The sequence below is a fragment of the Sarcophilus harrisii genome, chromosome 4, assembly GCF_902635505.1.
Source record: "Sarcophilus harrisii chromosome 4, mSarHar1.11, whole genome shotgun sequence".
NCBI classification, from domain to species: Eukaryota; Metazoa; Chordata; class Mammalia; order Dasyuromorphia; family Dasyuridae; genus Sarcophilus; species Sarcophilus harrisii.
This window is the reverse complement of record NC_045429.1, coordinates 132,961,045-132,977,923: the sequence shown is the minus strand read 5'-3', so window position 1 is coordinate 132,977,923 and position 16,879 is coordinate 132,961,045. Positions and strand designations below refer to the sequence as shown.

Sequence of the window (16,879 nt, the reverse complement as noted above, 5' to 3'; positions counted from 1 at the left end):
TTCAAAAGATTTGAAACATCAAAGAGGAAAAAAATCAGAATTTATCCCAGGTACCTATGGATTTTTTGGTGGAAGGGATAAAGTGTTGAGAATGGAGCAAAAGTTTGTTGTTGTGGCCCCATCTTTAATTCATTAAGCTAACAAAAATCCCATTTTGTATAGAAATTTATTCACTCATGACTAAGATGAGGTTTCTTTATTACAAAAACAACCTTATACTTTGTTTTGTTTCTTTGTTATGTCAGCTAAGTGGCCCAGAGGTTTAAATGTTGGGCTTGGAATCAGGAAGACCTAAGTTCAGTCTAGCCTCAGATATTTACTAGTTGTGTAATTTCTGGGCAAGTTCACTTAATCCTTGTTTGCCTTAGATTCCTCATTTGTAAAATGTGAATAATAATAGTGTCTCTTTCCCAGGGTTGCTGTGAGAATTAAATGAGGTAATATTTTCAAAGCACTTATAGAATAGTGCCTGACACATAGAAGGTACTGAGTGAATAATTGTTCTCTTTCCTTCCTTTCATAGATAGGTGTTTGAGATTTTTACTAGTGTTTATACAAAGACTGGAATAAATTGGTTGTATTAACTTATAGTGGTGATTTTTTTTGTAACAATACTCCCAACAACTCAACTAAATTCAATCTTATAATAATATTCATTAATGTTGTAAGACAGATTCTGTTACACAGTAGTGTCCATTCACCATTATCCAAAAATGAAGTATTTTACATAAGTGCATTTTTTACATTGAAGCATATTCCTTTAAATACCCAAACTTTTACTTAAATCATTTTTGTATGCATTCTTATTACCATATATACTTTTTTCTTCTTAAATGGAGAATATATTCCATCTAACAGGCTTTATAAACTTTTTTTCTTAAACTGATATGTTTTTTGTTCTCATGTCACATTTCCAAACACAACCATCTTCCAGTGAACCTTTTTTTTTTGTAACAAAGAAAAACACAACTAGTTTAAATTAATGAGGTAATGTTCTAATCATTTAGATGTGGCAATATATATAGAATTATCCACCTATAATCTTCTACCTCAGAAATGAAAGGAGGGATGTGAGTTTACTGAACTCTTCTCTGGTGTCGGACTTGGTTATTATAATTGTCCAGCATTCAGTTTCATTTTATTATTCTTGCAATCTTTATTATTGTAGTGGTTGTATATATTGTTTTCTTGATTTCGCTTATATCACTTCATATTAGTTTATGTAAATCTTCTGATATTTCCCAGAATTTCTCATAGCTGAGTTTTTTCTTATAAGAGCAGTAATATTTCAATTATGTTCTTATACCACAGTTTGTTTAGCCATTCTGTAATTGACAGAAAGATGATATGGGAAAGATAGCACATTATTGGAGGGGAGGACAACTGTCCTTATTTTTTAAAAAAGAAAAAATTTGCCTGTGAACTTGAATTCAAATTCTAGGAAAATTCTAGAACATATAGAAATGTTTGGTGAATGTCTAAAAAGGGAAGTCACAATTACAAAGAGCTCACATGGCTTCAAGTAGATGTCATCCCAGGTTAGTCTTATTTCCTTTTTTTAAAGAATTACTAAACTGATACATGAGGAAAATGCTGCAAGATTTTTTAGTAAAGCTTCTGATTAAGTATTTCAAAAATGGTGGCAAGGTGTGGATTAGATAATAATACAATTAAATAGATTCAGAATTTGTTTGGTGGCAAAATTCAAATAGTAATTTTTAAGTGATCAATGTCACTATGGCAGAAGGTCTCTAGTATTGTTTCTGAGAGATCTGTGCTGGGCCCTGTTTAACTTTTTTTTTTTTTTAAATTAATAATTGGAAGAAAATATACTATGCTATTTATATTTGTAGAAGATTATAAAACTGAGAGGGATAGTGAATGGTTGATATTGGGATCCAAAATTATCTTTGGGCATTAGAACATTAATTTAAATTTAATAAGTTTAAATTCAATAAGGATAATTGTAAAGTGTTGCATTTAGATACCAAAAAAAAAAAAATCACAAATATAAGATAATAAAGGTATGGATAGGCAGGAATTCTGACAAAATCTGGAGATTTTAGTAGATTTTAAAGCTCATTATGAGTCAATAGTGTGCTATGGAAGCCAAAGAATATAATGTGATCTTGGACTGCATTAAGAATATCATAGCTTCCAGGAATGGGACAGTTATGTATAAAGATCGTGTATTTTTAAATCGACAGGAGTCAGGAATTCAGGTTAGGGGAAAATCGTCAGTCTTTATTCTCAGTGAAGAAGGATCGGAGGTGGAAGAGAATCGGCGATAGCAATGTGTGCAGCTGAGTCAAGAAGCTAGCTCGACCAGCAGCCACACACCCAGCAGCTCGGAGTCTCAAACCCAGGCCTGATCTCACCCAGCTTCTCTTCCTGTCTCTCTCTCTGCCTCCACCCACCAAAATCATCATTTCCTATACAACACATCAGGACTTGCACGGAGAGTGGGCAGGGACCATTCTTTATCCAGTCATGTATATTAATAGAGTATAGCCCAATTACTATTTAGCCTCACGTACTTGGGACCTCAGTGCATCAACTCAAACCTCAGCCCATTACAGTTATGGTCCCATCTTTTTTTTTTTTTTTTTTTTAAGGCATTATAGAGTGTTATTCTCAGTTCTGGGAGCCAAAGGTTTAAAAAAAAAAAAAATTGATAAATTGGAGGGTGAGAACACAGAGGAGGGGGAAGGCAGGATACCGAAGGGCTGTGATGATCAGTTGAAAGAATGGGACATGTTTAACTTGGAGAAGACAAGAATTGGGAGGATCATGGGAGAGATGTCTTTAAGTATTTGAAGAGCTGGCATGAGGAAGAGCAAGACCTAGACCTGTTTTGACTTCAAAGGAGCACCAAGGAGAAAGTAACAAAGGAGCAAATTTAGATTTGATATTAGGAAAAGTGTAAGAGTGTATATTTCATGGCCAAGGACTCCTCTGAGAGAGGAGAAAGTGTACTGTATTTAAAATATGTTCTCTTTATAATGGAGAAAAGTAGCTGAAGTACATACATCCCTTTTTTTTTCCCCCTTTAACTTTCACTGATGTGAAAAAATGGCATGTTTGAAATAAAAAAAGTGGGATTTCATTCTTGTTAAGAGTATTTGAGTGTGTTCATGTTAAGGAAATCTGTGTTTTATTTTCACTTCAGCCACTTAATTTTATGTGGTTGTGATCTTTTCCCCTACATAGGCATACAGACTTCAATGCAGTTTTTCTCTTTCATATGTAATATGTTGAAACATTTGTTCTATTTTTCATATGTTTCACTCTCCTTCATCTCATATATCCAACAAGATGTCTCTTAAATCTCCTGTTTTCTTCTTTACTGATGCAATCATGATCAAGTTCAGGCCTCGTTGAATAATCTCTTCATTGATATTTTTGTCTCAAGTATCTGTCCTTTTCAATCCTCCATATAGTTGTCAGTGATTTTCCTAAAATGCAGATCTTATTGTGTCAATTTCCCACTCATTAATTGTGGGCCCCCTATTATTCTGGGATAAACTAAAAGCTTTCTTTAGCTTTAAAGTTTTTCATAGCCTGACCCAAGCTTACTTTCTCAACATTATTATTTATATATATATTACTCCCGTCCCTGCACTCTCCTGTCTACCTAAATTGATCATCTTGTCACATACACATTAATCTCCATCTCATTTCTACCCTTTTGTACTGGCTGTCTAACATGCCTGTAATGCACTCCTGTTTCATCTTCACCTTTTAGAATGCCCTGTTTCTTTCAAATATCTTCTGGTAGATTGCCTTCTTAATAAAGCCTTTCCTGGACTCTTTAGGCTGCTAGGCTCCTTGACTTTATTTTATGTATATGTTTATTATTGTTTACGTTTCCCTAATAGAATACAGGTTCCTTGAGGATTGGAACTTTTCCCCCCTTTATATCCACATAGTAAGCATCGTGTTCTATGCTTGTCACCTAAACAGTTTTTGGAAAATTAATGTATATATCATGCAAGAATTTTCAGTGCTTTAAAAGTAGTGATAGTATTGTAAGTAGCTTTTTTCACCTAAAGAATACATCATATTAGATGTTTTAAATATAGGCATTTTTTTTCCTTCCCCCCAGACTCCTTCCTCCATTGAACCAAAAAAAGGGGGAAAAAAAGGAAACAAAATCTTCATAACATAAAATCTGCAAAGCAGATTCCCAAATTGGCCATGTCTAGAACTGTATATTTCATTCATAATTTTGAGTCCATGCCTTCTCTGGGAGAAGTTGAGTAACATTTTTCTGAAGTCAGTTTCTATTGCATTGATCAGCTAAAGTCTTTCAGTGTTATTTTTTCTTATAATGTTATTGTAGAAGTTTTTCTTTTGGTTCAGCTCTATATCAATTTACACAAGGCCCAGGTTTCTCTGAAAGAATTTTTAGGGCATTTTTTCATTTTTAGGGCACAATTATGTTCTACTACATTCAGATAACCAAAATTTATGATATAATGCACTATAGTACACATTTATTAAGACCTGCTGTGTGCTAGGCAGTATATTAAGCACTGGGGATACAAAGAAGAAAAATAAAGACAATCCTTTCCATCAAGAAATGGAAAATCCAATGAAGTAACCAATCAGTTATCATTCATTAAGTGTCTTCTACATGCCGGGAACTTTGTTTAATGATGGAAATACAAAAAAATGAGCAGACCAACCCTGCTCTGAAGGAACTTACAATTTGATGGAGAGGCACATGCAAACAAAGCAAGCTATATGCAGGATTAATAGGAAATAATTGACAGAGAAGAGGCACTGGGATTAAGAAAGGTTACAGAAGACAGCAATCTGACAGCAAAAAGAAGCTAAAACAGAGTTGGCGATGGGACAAGGAGGCACAAGAACACAGTGACGATATAGTTAAATCCAAGGAATGAAGAGTTGGTTGGACTTCTGAGTCCTCTTTAAATGGAAGTTTCGGAAGGAGTTTTTTCCTTAGCCCTCCAATCAGAGGGGCAAAAATAGCTGAGGATCCTGATGAAAGGAAAATGTCAAATCTGATAAAAATTTCTGTGACAATGAGTGTTCTGGATATGAGCTTTGTGGGGGAGGAGAATGGGGATGGGGAGTGGTCTTGGGGAAGTTGATTGAACTGGAGGAAAAATTATTTCTCCATTCTCCAATAGATGCATTCTCTCATAGTTTACAGGGTTTTGTTTTTGTTTTTTGCTGTAAACTGTTGTTGCTACCAACTGTTGTTAATAGAAAAAAAATTTCTTAACTTCATATTATAATTGATGTATCCTATGCCTATTGTTGATTCTTTTTTCTTTACTTCTTTTTTTCCCCTGGGGCAATTGGAGTTAAGTGACTTGCCCAGGGTCACACAGCTAGGAAATGAATGAGGTCATATTTGAACTCAGGTTCTCCTGACTTCAGGGTTGGTGCTCTATCCACTGTACCACCTAGCTGCCCCTGTAGATTCTTTTATTCATCAGTTTATGTCATGTAAGAATGCTCTAAAAAGTAGGAATAGTAATTAGAAATGGGGTTAGGCCAGAATGTGGAGGTTAGCATTTTTATTCTCAAGGCAAAATGACATTGATTATGAATAAATGATCAGAAAGCTTCCAGAAAATTATAACAAGGAATTTTCCTATTCTCAGTTACATGCATGTAACTGTGGTGGAGCCAAGGAGTAAGTTATTGGAAAAGAAAAAGCTGAAGAACCAGAAGGTTAGAGTGATTCAGAGAGTGTTGATATGTGGGTTAAAGTTGTTTCCCCCACCCCCTTCCATAAGGGCAGGATTTCGAGAGGAGAAAAAGACTGAGTCAGGCACTGATATCATTGAAGAAGAAAGGAAAGTGTCTTAGAAGTCAATAGAAAACAGTCACTGAAATTTTGATTTGGTGAAAAATAACTAGTTTTTTTTTAAGTGCTTCAGTTAGCCTTTTGGTAAAATTTTAATTCATTTTAAACTTAAATACAAAATTAGAAAAGGGAAAAAAAAACATTTCCCTGTACACAGCAGAACACGAGAGATTTCAGTAGAAAGTTGATTTTCCAACTTGCATAAATTCTTTAATAAATTATTGGTAATGTTGTTTGTTGACATTAGCCCCATTAGAGAATGCATTGGGTTATGACTTTATATTTTTTTTTCCTTTTCTATATGCCACAGTGTTTGAAATATTTTATTTACTTTTTTGATATATGAATATTTTCAATTTTTTTAAACTCCACAAACCCAACATGACTCATCTGAGTTAGGTTAACTCAGAAAAAATATTTACAAACTTTCATTTCTATGATAATGATTGGAATTCCTGAGTAAATCGTATAGATTTCTGCTTAGAACCATAGATGCACTTCTTAAACAATTTGGGTTGGAGAGTGAGCAAAATTTGGAAGTGGAATTCGAGAGAGAAAGAAATAATATTTAATAATTTTTAATCAAGAAAAATGTAACAGGGAAAAATTTGCTTTATATCCAGCCAGCCTTTGGCAGATTTTGATAAAAGACTGACTTTTTGCTCCAAGCCTAGCATCTAATTTGTCTTTTACTTGTCTCCTTTTAATCTATTTGATCGTTATTCATTTAATAGATTAAATCTATGTCAACCACATAAAGAGCTATAAGTCTTAATTTGTTATTACTAACATGTAATTACAGTTTCTATTTTTCAGTATTTTAAGAAAGTATTACCTTTTTGTCTGTGTTTTCTTTTTACAGATGTGGAAGGAGCCTGGACTGAAAGCTGTGGTTACTAGTATGGATTCTTCAATGACATAACCCTTCATGGCAACTGACCGGAAAAACAGAGGCAACTTCAAGTGTCAGGCTGAAGAAGTGTGTGTGTCTGTGTTTGTGTGCGCGTATGTATATTTAGTACTACGTATAGCTAGACATATATATATATATACATAAGGACATATACATACGCACACATTTACAATAACATGCACTCACTTTGGCCCCTTTTCAAAACTTTTACAACTGATGAAAATAAATTTAAGAATCAGATGGGGCAACTTGGCAACACTGGGCTCAGGAGTCCAGGGAGAAAAACATATTGCTAAAGGTCAACTTTCCATATGGTCTTCATGCGTGAAGAAAGTTTGCAAAAAGAGGAAAAAAAATTCTTCACAGATCAAGTCCCCAAAATACCTCCACATTTAAAAGAATATGCTAAATGAGAAGGTGACAGGGTTGGGAGGGGGAGAAATTTGTCTTTTAGTACCATGAGTATGATCATGTGCTGTCCTTGGTACTTTGTTTTTTCAGGGGGTTCAATGAATTGAACTCTTTTTTATTTCCTGAACTGCCTATTAACCATTACTTTGTGGTTGTGACTGGAAGAAAGTAAATTCAGGAGTGACGGAACAAGTTTGGACATTGAACTGATTTGTTTGCTTTTTTCTTTCTTTTTGTTAAAAGTATTTGTGAAAATATAATTTATTTCCCCTTTTTTTTCCTGCATCTATAGGATAAATATTTTAAATTGTAATCTAAACCAATAATTAAAAAGCAGAGATGAAGAAAAACCAAACAGTAACTTTCCTTTTTACTGGACTACAATTGTGGCATTTGGAGCATCCTTTCTGAATTTGAGCTGAAAGAATTCATCGGACAAGCTATGAGACATCATCAGGGCAACAGTGGAAAAAAAGAAATCTGATTTTTGTGTGTGTGCACTTTTGTTTTAAATAACCATTTTCCTCTCTTGAATCCTAGAAGACTTGCAGATGAGTGGGAGATTACTTATGTGCTTAATTCTGGGACTTGTTTTTATACCACAATGGGAAAAACACGTGATCTTTGTAGCAGAATAGAGGAAAAAGCTGGGGGAGTTTAAAGTCGGGGTAGAAGTGGGGGAAAACTCAAAGCTGAAGTGTAGCCCTGTTTTTAAAAGAGAAAGTGAAGACTTAATGATTTATTGAAGGCAAATGCTTTTTACTACATTAAAAGCTTTAAAGCATTTCTGATTCTGCTAAATGAAAGAGGGATTTTCTTTTTTTGTGCCTCTATGGCAGCAAGAAGTGAGAAAGCAGGCGGAAAAAACGTGATAAACAGTTCAGGGTATGTTAAGTTCCAGGTGGAAGCAAAGACCTGCCATGAATGCGGGACTGGCTTTGAATTACAAAAGCCATAGAATCCAGTGGGTTTCTTGGTTGTGAAGGGAGAAGGAAACACCTTTTCCCAAATTTGGACTGGTGTGCACCTACCTGCACAAGCTCTGGTCTGTTTTGCACGGTTTGTGTGCCTTTTTTTCCCTTTATGCAATCTTTTTCAGCTTTAGCAGCAGAAATTTGTCTAGTTCAGAAAACATGCTAGAGGGTGGCTCAGAAACAGTGATTATATATATTCAATTTCTGCATTTGAACTCCTGAAGAGAAAATCCAACTAGAGGAATTCTTAAAGCCTTAAGTTACTTGAAATCTACACATTTGCAACCCTTTGTCTCTGGAATTGTATTACCCTAAACTGGAATCTCAGGCTGTATAAAGATAAACAAGTTGAGCAAAAAAGAAGACGCACCTGTTTCTTGATCACCACTTCTTAACCATGCTGTTTCTCCAAAGGATATGTGAACCCTCACTCTAAGGACTCGAAAATAAAAATGAACCTGAAGTTTTTTTTAAGTGTTACTTTTTCTTAGCTGACTGCCATCATCTTTTATAGAGGAATTTTTCACTATGCATTTGGTGGATATTTATAAAACACTGACCCTATGATGTGTGCCAGGTCAGTATTTATGTTTTAAAGGAGAAAAAAAGCAAATCAAAACAACAAAAAAGAAATTGGTTTAAATTTTTTCTGCACTAAACATTAATTTTTTGTAAAAATATTAATAAAAAAGCATGTATGCAGCAGTGGAACATGGGCCTGTCCTTTGCAGCGATTCAAATATTCTATGCCTCTCCTGGAAAGGTAGAGTTCCTAAGAGTGAGAAGGAAAAGCCAGTGTGCAGGAGGCGGTATTATGAGGAAGGATGGCTGGCTACAGGAAATGGTCGAGGAGTTGTAGGGGTGACATTCACTTCAAGCCACTGTAGGAGGGATAGAAACACTCCTCAGAGAATAAACTTCAACTTAAGAGGCCATAACAGTGAGGTGAGTAAATTGTTTTATTTTTTCATTTAAAAAGATATTCTGAAACATTATATGCTCAGAAGTGAGTCTACCTTGATTTAAAACCATATCCTTTTAATTCAAAGAATGTTGTGATTTTGCTTTACTGGATCTATTATTGATAAGTAATTTTCCAGCACCATTGATTTTTCTAGATTCCAACTGGAAAAGTTTTAGTGAGATTGAGTATTTTTGTCCAGCTATGTCATGTAACAAGTATACTCCAACACTATCCTTTTGTATTCCTTTCTAAAAATTATTCAACACTGGTTCATTGGAAATAAGAAAGGTGGCTGAATCCATCAGGGATATTGTATATGGTATTAAATGCATTGAATGGATGTTCAGAATAAATGACTTAAAGTCTTTTTTAATTAAGATTATCTGATCCTTGATTACTTACCTTTTTATCACTGCAAGGATTTACTATTTTCTAATAAGGTAATTACTTAGCAAAAAATGGTATTTTTTTCTTCGTTGAAGAACATGTTATTTTCTTATAGAGATAGCTTATGTGCCTGTTGGTCGTTGCTTAGACTTGGGATAGAATTAACTAACTTAGTATGGAAGACAAAAGCCTTGATTGCATAAAAGTTTAAATATCTAGGTTTGTAAAACTTAATAAAACTGGTTTATCGTGAGTTTGAGAAACCACTCTGAGAATAAGAATATGTGAGTCTGTGTCAGTGACTCGAGGTTGGACCCTGATTAAAATAAATAAGGCAGATTAGCTATTTACTTAAAGAAAATTTTATTTTGAACTAGAAAATCATCAACCACCACAAACATAGCTTCACAAAGAAGGCAATAAATAGGATTACACATGGAATTGTAAATTTATGACATACAACTCAATCCTTTTAAGTAATATGCTTTAAATTTAATGTGATAGTACTAATTTTCCACTGCTTATCTGTGGACCTTCTAAACTTCTCTCAGATCTCCTCTCATTATTTTTAAAATGTATGAAAAATCCCCTCCTTTTTTAAAAACTTCACTCTCAGTACTCCTTGCTGTTCTTGTAACCTTTTTGCACACACAAATAAAAGCCCTTCCTTATAACAAAAATATGATCAAGCAAAATAAATTTGTATTGTAAAGTTGTGTCTGGAAATGTGTCTCAATCTGTACTTATAGTTCACTTCACCAAGAAGTGAAAGCCATGTTTCTTCAGTATGATTGGTTGTAGAGTACTTAAGTTCTTCCAAGTTCTTTACCCTTACAGTGTTGTAGTCATTATAGTAGTTTTGTTGATTCTTCTCACTTTATTCTTTTTCAATTTATATATGTATTTCCATATTTCTCTGAATTTATACCTTTCATAATTTCTTAAAGTGCCATAATACTCCATTACATTCATATACCATAATTTGTTCAGTGATATGCTATTTGATAAATACTTATGTATTTTTGGTTCTTTGACACAATTAAAAGTGCTACAGATACACGGTACAGTATAAGTACAATTGCAAAAAATATTTTGGTAGCATGTATTATTTTACTTTGTCTTTAATCTCCTAAGGCTAACTGAAGCACTTCAAAAAAAGCTAATATTTTTCACCAAATCAAAATTTCAGTGACTATTTTCTACTGACTTCCAAGATACTTTCCTTTCTTCTTCAATGAGTTCAGTGCCTGGCTCAGTGTTTTTCTCCTCTCCAAATCCTGCCCTTATGGGAGGAGGTAGGGGGAACGACTTTTATCCACATATCAGTACTCTCTGAATCACTCTAACCTTCTGGTTCTTCAGTTTTTTTCTTTTCCAGTAACTTACTCCTTGGCTTCACCACAGTTACATGCAGAAATAGGAATATCCTTGATCTTGGAATCACCTATAAATATTCATTTCTAGATTTATGAACTGTGAAATTCTATCATCATTTTATCTCTGCCTTTACCTTTACCTTGCAACTTCAACCTATTCTTTGTCCACATGCTTATTGAATGACTGATTCACCATAACCTCTTATCTCTCTAGTCTTCATTTTTTTCCCAGTCTATCACTGACTGTACTTGGAGAGCCCGTTCAATTCTATACTGTTGTTTTCTTTAGCATTCTTTGCCACTATTGAAAATCCTATTCTGGCAAACTTCAACCTTGGATTGCTCCTGCCATCTGCTAGCTCTTATGATGTTGAAAAGAAGAGAACTGGAGAAAATTATGAAACTGCTTAATTTGTCATACAATTGTAGCAAGGCAATCCCTTTACATTTTCTAAACAATTCATTATCCCACTCATGACTTCTTCCAACCTTTTCATCATTCCTTAACTCTTCCAAAAGTCCCTTTCCCCTCCAGTCTTTAATCTGAGAACCTTGTTAAATATTTCACTGAAAAAATTGAGAGTTCTTTGAGAGCTCTTCCTTTTTGCCCCTCTCTTATCTCACATCATTGAGATGCTTCTATCTTCTATCTTCTGCTACTATCTTTTTTTTTTAAAATTATTTATTTATTTAATAGCCTTTTATTTACAGGTTATATGCATGGGTAACTTTACAGCATTAACAATTGCCAAATCTTTTGTTCCAATTTTTCACCTCTTACCCCCCCCACCCCACCCCCAGATGGCAGGATGACCAGTAGATGTTAAATATATTAAAATATAAATTAGATACACAATAAGTATACATGACCAAACCGTTATTTTGCTGTACAAAAAGAATCAGACTCTGAAATATTGTACAATTAACTTGTGAAGGAAATAAAAAATGCAGGTGGGCATAAATATAGGGATTGGGAGTTCAATGTAATGGTTTTTAGTCATCACCCAGAATTCTTTCTCTGGGCGTGCTACTATCTTCTTTAGCCCTGCCTCACATGAAGAGGTTGCCTTTCTCTTTGCCAAAGCTAATCCCTCTATCTGCTCAAGTGGTCCTAGTCCATCCTGTTAGGATGGTATACTGGATTACAATCCAACAGATTGTTTCCCTCATTCCTCAATTTCTCTCTGTGTACTGCTTGTTTTCCTTGTGCCTACAAATGTGCCAATGTATTTTCTGTCTTTAAAAAACCTTCATTTGAAATGTCCATCCCTGCTAGCTATCCTCCTATATGTCTTCTCTCTGATGGCTAAATTTCTTGAGAAAACCCCCTATAATTGGTACATCCACTTTTTTTCTTATTTTTCTTCTTAACTATCTGTACCTGATTTCCCACCTAATCATTCAACTGAAACTATTCCAATGAACTCTTGAGTGGGACGGATAGGACATTTATATAATGCCTACTGTGTGATTGGTACTGTGCTAAGCACTTTGCAAATATGTCATTTGATTCTCACAATAATCCTATGTTATTATCCTCATTTTATAGTTGAGGAAATTGAGTTAGTTAGAGGTTAAATGACTTGTCCAGGATCACACAACTAGTAAGTGTTTGAAACTGGATTACAATTCAGTTTTTCCTTACTCCAGGCCTATTGCTCTATCTATTGCATTACATAACTGCCTCCATAATTGCCAAAGATCTAAAGATCATTTTTTTCAGTTCTTATCTTTCTTGACCTTTCTGTAGCCTTTGATGCTGATTCTTCTTGCTAAATTTTCATGATAACGCTCTCTGTTGCTTTTTTTCCTGCCTCCCTGAGTGAAAAAGAAGTGTCTCATTTGCTAAATCTTCCAAGTCATGCCCTCTAATAATCATGGATTTTTTTTTTATTCTACTCTTTCTTCTTTCTCTTTCCCCCTTCCCCTTTCTTCTCCTCCTTCCCTTCCCCCCTCTCCCCTCTTCCCCTGTCTCTCCTCTCCCTCTCTCTTTCTCCTCTCTTCTTATCAACTCCCAGATGTTTAGTTATCATCTCTATGCAAATGATCCTCAGATAAATTTACCAGCCCTGTCCTCTTTTGACCTCCATTTTTGGGTCTCCAATTGCTTAATGGATATCTCAAACAGGATGTCTTATAAGCGTCTTAAATCAACAAATCCAAAAACTGAATTGATTATCTTTACTCTGACTTCTTCCCATTTTCTAATTTTCCTATTAATGTTGGGAGGTAGCAATTTGAGTATGGGACCATCATACTGAAATAAGCCTAGGAAAATAGATTCTGGGATTCAGTCAGTCCTATACCAAGTTCCAAATTAATTCCACCTCAGTATAGAAGTAGTATGTTAGTTCACTAATTTCATACTGCCATTCTTCCATTAATACTTTGTGGATACTAGTTATTGAACACCACAATCTAGGAAGAATAAAAATTTCGATGGAAAGATACAGTGACTCTTATAAATATATTTTACCATTTTGCCAGTTCTGACATATTTCCTTTTTAATTTAAAAAAAAATTCACTTTCAAATTCTTTTTCTTTTTGTTCCTCTACATTCCCATTGAGAAGGCAAGAATTTTATGTGACGTTGTACAAAACATTCATATTAGCCATGTTGTAAGGGAAAAAAGTCACGAAAAATAAAGTGCAAAATGTTTATTCTGCGCCTGAAGTTCATCAGATTTCTCTCTGGAAGTGACAGCATTTTTCATCAAAAGTCCTTTGGAATTGTTAAGAATGATTGTATTAATTAGAGTAGTTAAGTATTTTTATAACAATAAATATTTAGTTTTTAATATTCATTTTTCAGAATTTTGAGATTATCTTACCCTTCCTCTAGATCCTTCCTCACTCACTGAGAATGCAAACAATATATTGTCCATTATACATATGAAATTCATATAAAATATTTCCATGTTAATTATATTGCAGGGGGAAAGTAAGAAAAGTAAAAAAAGTAAAAATATGCTTCATTCTGCATTCAGAGTTCATCAGTTCTTTTTCTGGAGGAGGATAACATTTTTCATCAGTTTGCAAATTCTTTGCACCACAGAAATTGGTGCTACAAATATTTTTGTACGTATATGTGGTATTTTCCTTTTTCTTGATATCTGTGGGATATAGACCTATTAGTAGTATTGCTGGATCAAAGGGTATGCATAATTTTATAGCCCTTTGGGCAGAGTTCCAAATTGTTGCTAGAATGGTGATGCCTGTTCTCAGCTGCAGCAGTACATTTGTGTCTCTATTTTACCATATCTTCTCCAGCATTTGTCATTTTCCTTTTTGGTTATATTAGTCTGTTTCATGGACATGTGGTACCTCAGAGTTTTGCATTTGCCTTATAGTGATTTAGAGCATTTTTTCATATGACCATTGTTTTGATTTTTTTCTTCTAAAAACTGCCTGTTCATATCCTTTGACTATTTGTAAATTAGGAATTAGCTCATTCATATTTTAAAATATATTTTGCTTAATTTTGTATTATGTTTGAGAAAGAGACCTTTATTAGAGAAAATTTATTGTAAATTTTTTTTTTACTCGTTCCCTATTTTCCTTTTTGCTATGTTGGTTTTGTTTATGCAAAACCTTTTTAGTTTTATGTAATCAAAATTATACATTTTACTTTCTGTGGATATTGTCTCTTGTTTGGTCATAAATTCTTATTCAAAAATATAATAGGGAATTTTTTCCATGTTTCCCCAATTTGCTTATGATGATATTTTTTATGTCCAAATGAGTCTAAATATGAGATATTGGCTATGTCTAGTTTCTGCTTTTCAGTTTTCCTATCAATTTCTATGGAATAGTGAATTCTAGAGCCAAAAGTTTAAATGTTTGAGTTTATTAAATACTAGATTACTTTGGTTAATTTAGTTCTCTATATTATGGACTAATCTATTCCACTGAGCAATTATCTTGTTTCTTATCTAATACCAGTTTATTTGGATAATTACTGCTTTGTAATATATTTTAAAATCTAGTACTGCTAGGCTGCCTTCCTTCATTTTTAAAAAAATCAATTCCTTTGATATGTTTGACTTTTTCTTCCAGATTAATATTGTTATTGTTTTTTCCAGCTCTGTAAAATCATTCTTTTGTGGTTTGATTGTTATTGTATTGAATAAGTAAATTAATTTAGGTAGAATTGTCATTTTTATTTCATTGTGTTGGCCTACCCATAAGCAATTAATATTTCTTTGCTTGTTTGGATTTGTCTTTGTGTGGAAGTATTTTTTAATTGTGCTTTTTATGTAATTTCTGGGTTTATCTTTGCTGATAGACTCCCAAGTATTTTATACTGTCCTAATTTATTGTAAATTGTATTTCTCCTATCTTTTTTCTGCTGTGTTTTGTTGTTAGTATATAGGAATAGTATATAGGATTTTATAAGGGTTTATTTTATATCGTGTCATTAAACTAAAGTTCATTGTTTTGACTGATTTTCTTTAGATTAATTTCGAGGGTTCTTTAAGCATGTTGTCCTATCATTTGTAAAAAGTGATACTTCATTTTCTCATTGCCTGTTCTAATTCCTTTAGTTTCTTTTTCTTGCTGTCTACTGCTAAAGTGAAGATTTCTAGTGCAATATTGAATGAACATCCTTGCTTTACCCCTAAGCTTAATAATGGCTGTTAGTTTACATAATGGATAATGTTTGCTTTTAGTTTTACATAAATACTACTTCTTTGGTGGTTGTCCTTAATGTTTGAAGAAGACCCAACTTGATATCACTTAGGTTGGAATCAAGGTACAATGGGGCTGATCAGACCAGTATGAATTCAGCTCTACCACAGGTTGGATACAAATAATCCATATAAACATTTGGAATGGAGGTATCTTTAAACATCTCACATTTCTTTTGAACTCCTGGAATTCTGCTTTGTTTCTTCAGCGTAGGTACTGATGATGTGGCGGTGTGGCACTTTACTGCAAGTGGCAATCGTATTGCCAGGAGCCTGTTGTTCATTCTTTTTTGGGAGCCAAGCAAACTTGTTGACTAGATTAGTTTTTTTTTTTTAATTATAGCTTTTTATTTGCAAAACATATGCATGGGTAGTTTTTCAATATTGACTTTTGCAAAACCTTCTGTTCCAATTTTTCTCCTCCTTCCCCTCACCCCCTTCCCTAGATGGCAGGTAGTCCAATACATGTTAAATATGTTAAAGCATATGTTAAATATAATATGTATAAATTTATACAGTTATCTTGCTGCTCAAGAAAGATCTGGTTTGGATCATCTCATTGTTGAAGAAAGCCACGTCAATCAGAATTGATCAGCATATAGTATTGTTGTTAAAGTATATAATAATCTCCTGGTTCTGCTCATTTCACTTAGCATCAATTCATGTCTCTCAAGGCCTTTCTTAAATCCTCCTGTTGGTCATTTCTTACAGAATAATAATATTCAATAACATTCATATACCACAATTTATTCAGCCATTCTCCAATAGATAGGCAGCCATTCAATTTACATTTTCTACCCATTATAAAAAGGGTTGCCACAAACATTTTTGCACATACAGGTTCCTTTCCCTTCTTTAAGATCTCTTTGGGATACAAGCCCAGTAGTAAAACTGCTAGATCAAAAGGTATGTACAGTTTGATAGCATTCACAATTCCACCAACAACTTATCAGTGTCCCAGTTTTCCCACATCCCCTCCAACATTCATCATTATCTTTTCCTGTCATTCTAGCCAATCTCAGAGGTGTGTAGTGGTATTTCAGAGTCAGTGATAATATTTTAAAATGTGAAATACAATATGTATATGCAAAAAATACTATTCTAATCTTTCAAGATGTCAGTTCCTTTTCTACTTCCTTAAGATGTTTTTCCTGTCAGACCTCTGTTGCATTTTTCTTCTTTCCCAGATTAGAGTTGAAAGTTTGTCAGATTTTTGCTCCTGTTTTTAAGCCAGAGACAAACACTTATATACTCATATTTTGCTGTAAACATGCTGTCCTATTCTAGATGACAAAGAAGAGCAAATGAAAACCTCCTATTCTG

General features: G+C 33.8%; 1 protein-coding gene across 3 annotated transcripts in view; it reads left to right on the top strand.

Annotated features, from left to right (window-relative positions):
* Positions 1–16,879, top strand: part of TULP4 (TUB like protein 4) — a 211,357-nt gene that overhangs the window by 27,079 nt on the left and 167,399 nt on the right. For all 3 annotated transcript variants that reach the window (XM_031937561.1, XM_031937559.1, XM_031937560.1), the window contains exons 3-4: positions 6,705–6,847; positions 7,459–9,085. In XM_031937561.1, the coding sequence (XP_031793421.1) occupies positions 8,834–9,085 (252 nt within the window). In that variant the 5' untranslated portion in view covers positions 6,705–6,847; positions 7,459–8,833. The remainder of the gene's footprint in view (positions 1–6,704; positions 6,848–7,458; positions 9,086–16,879) is intronic.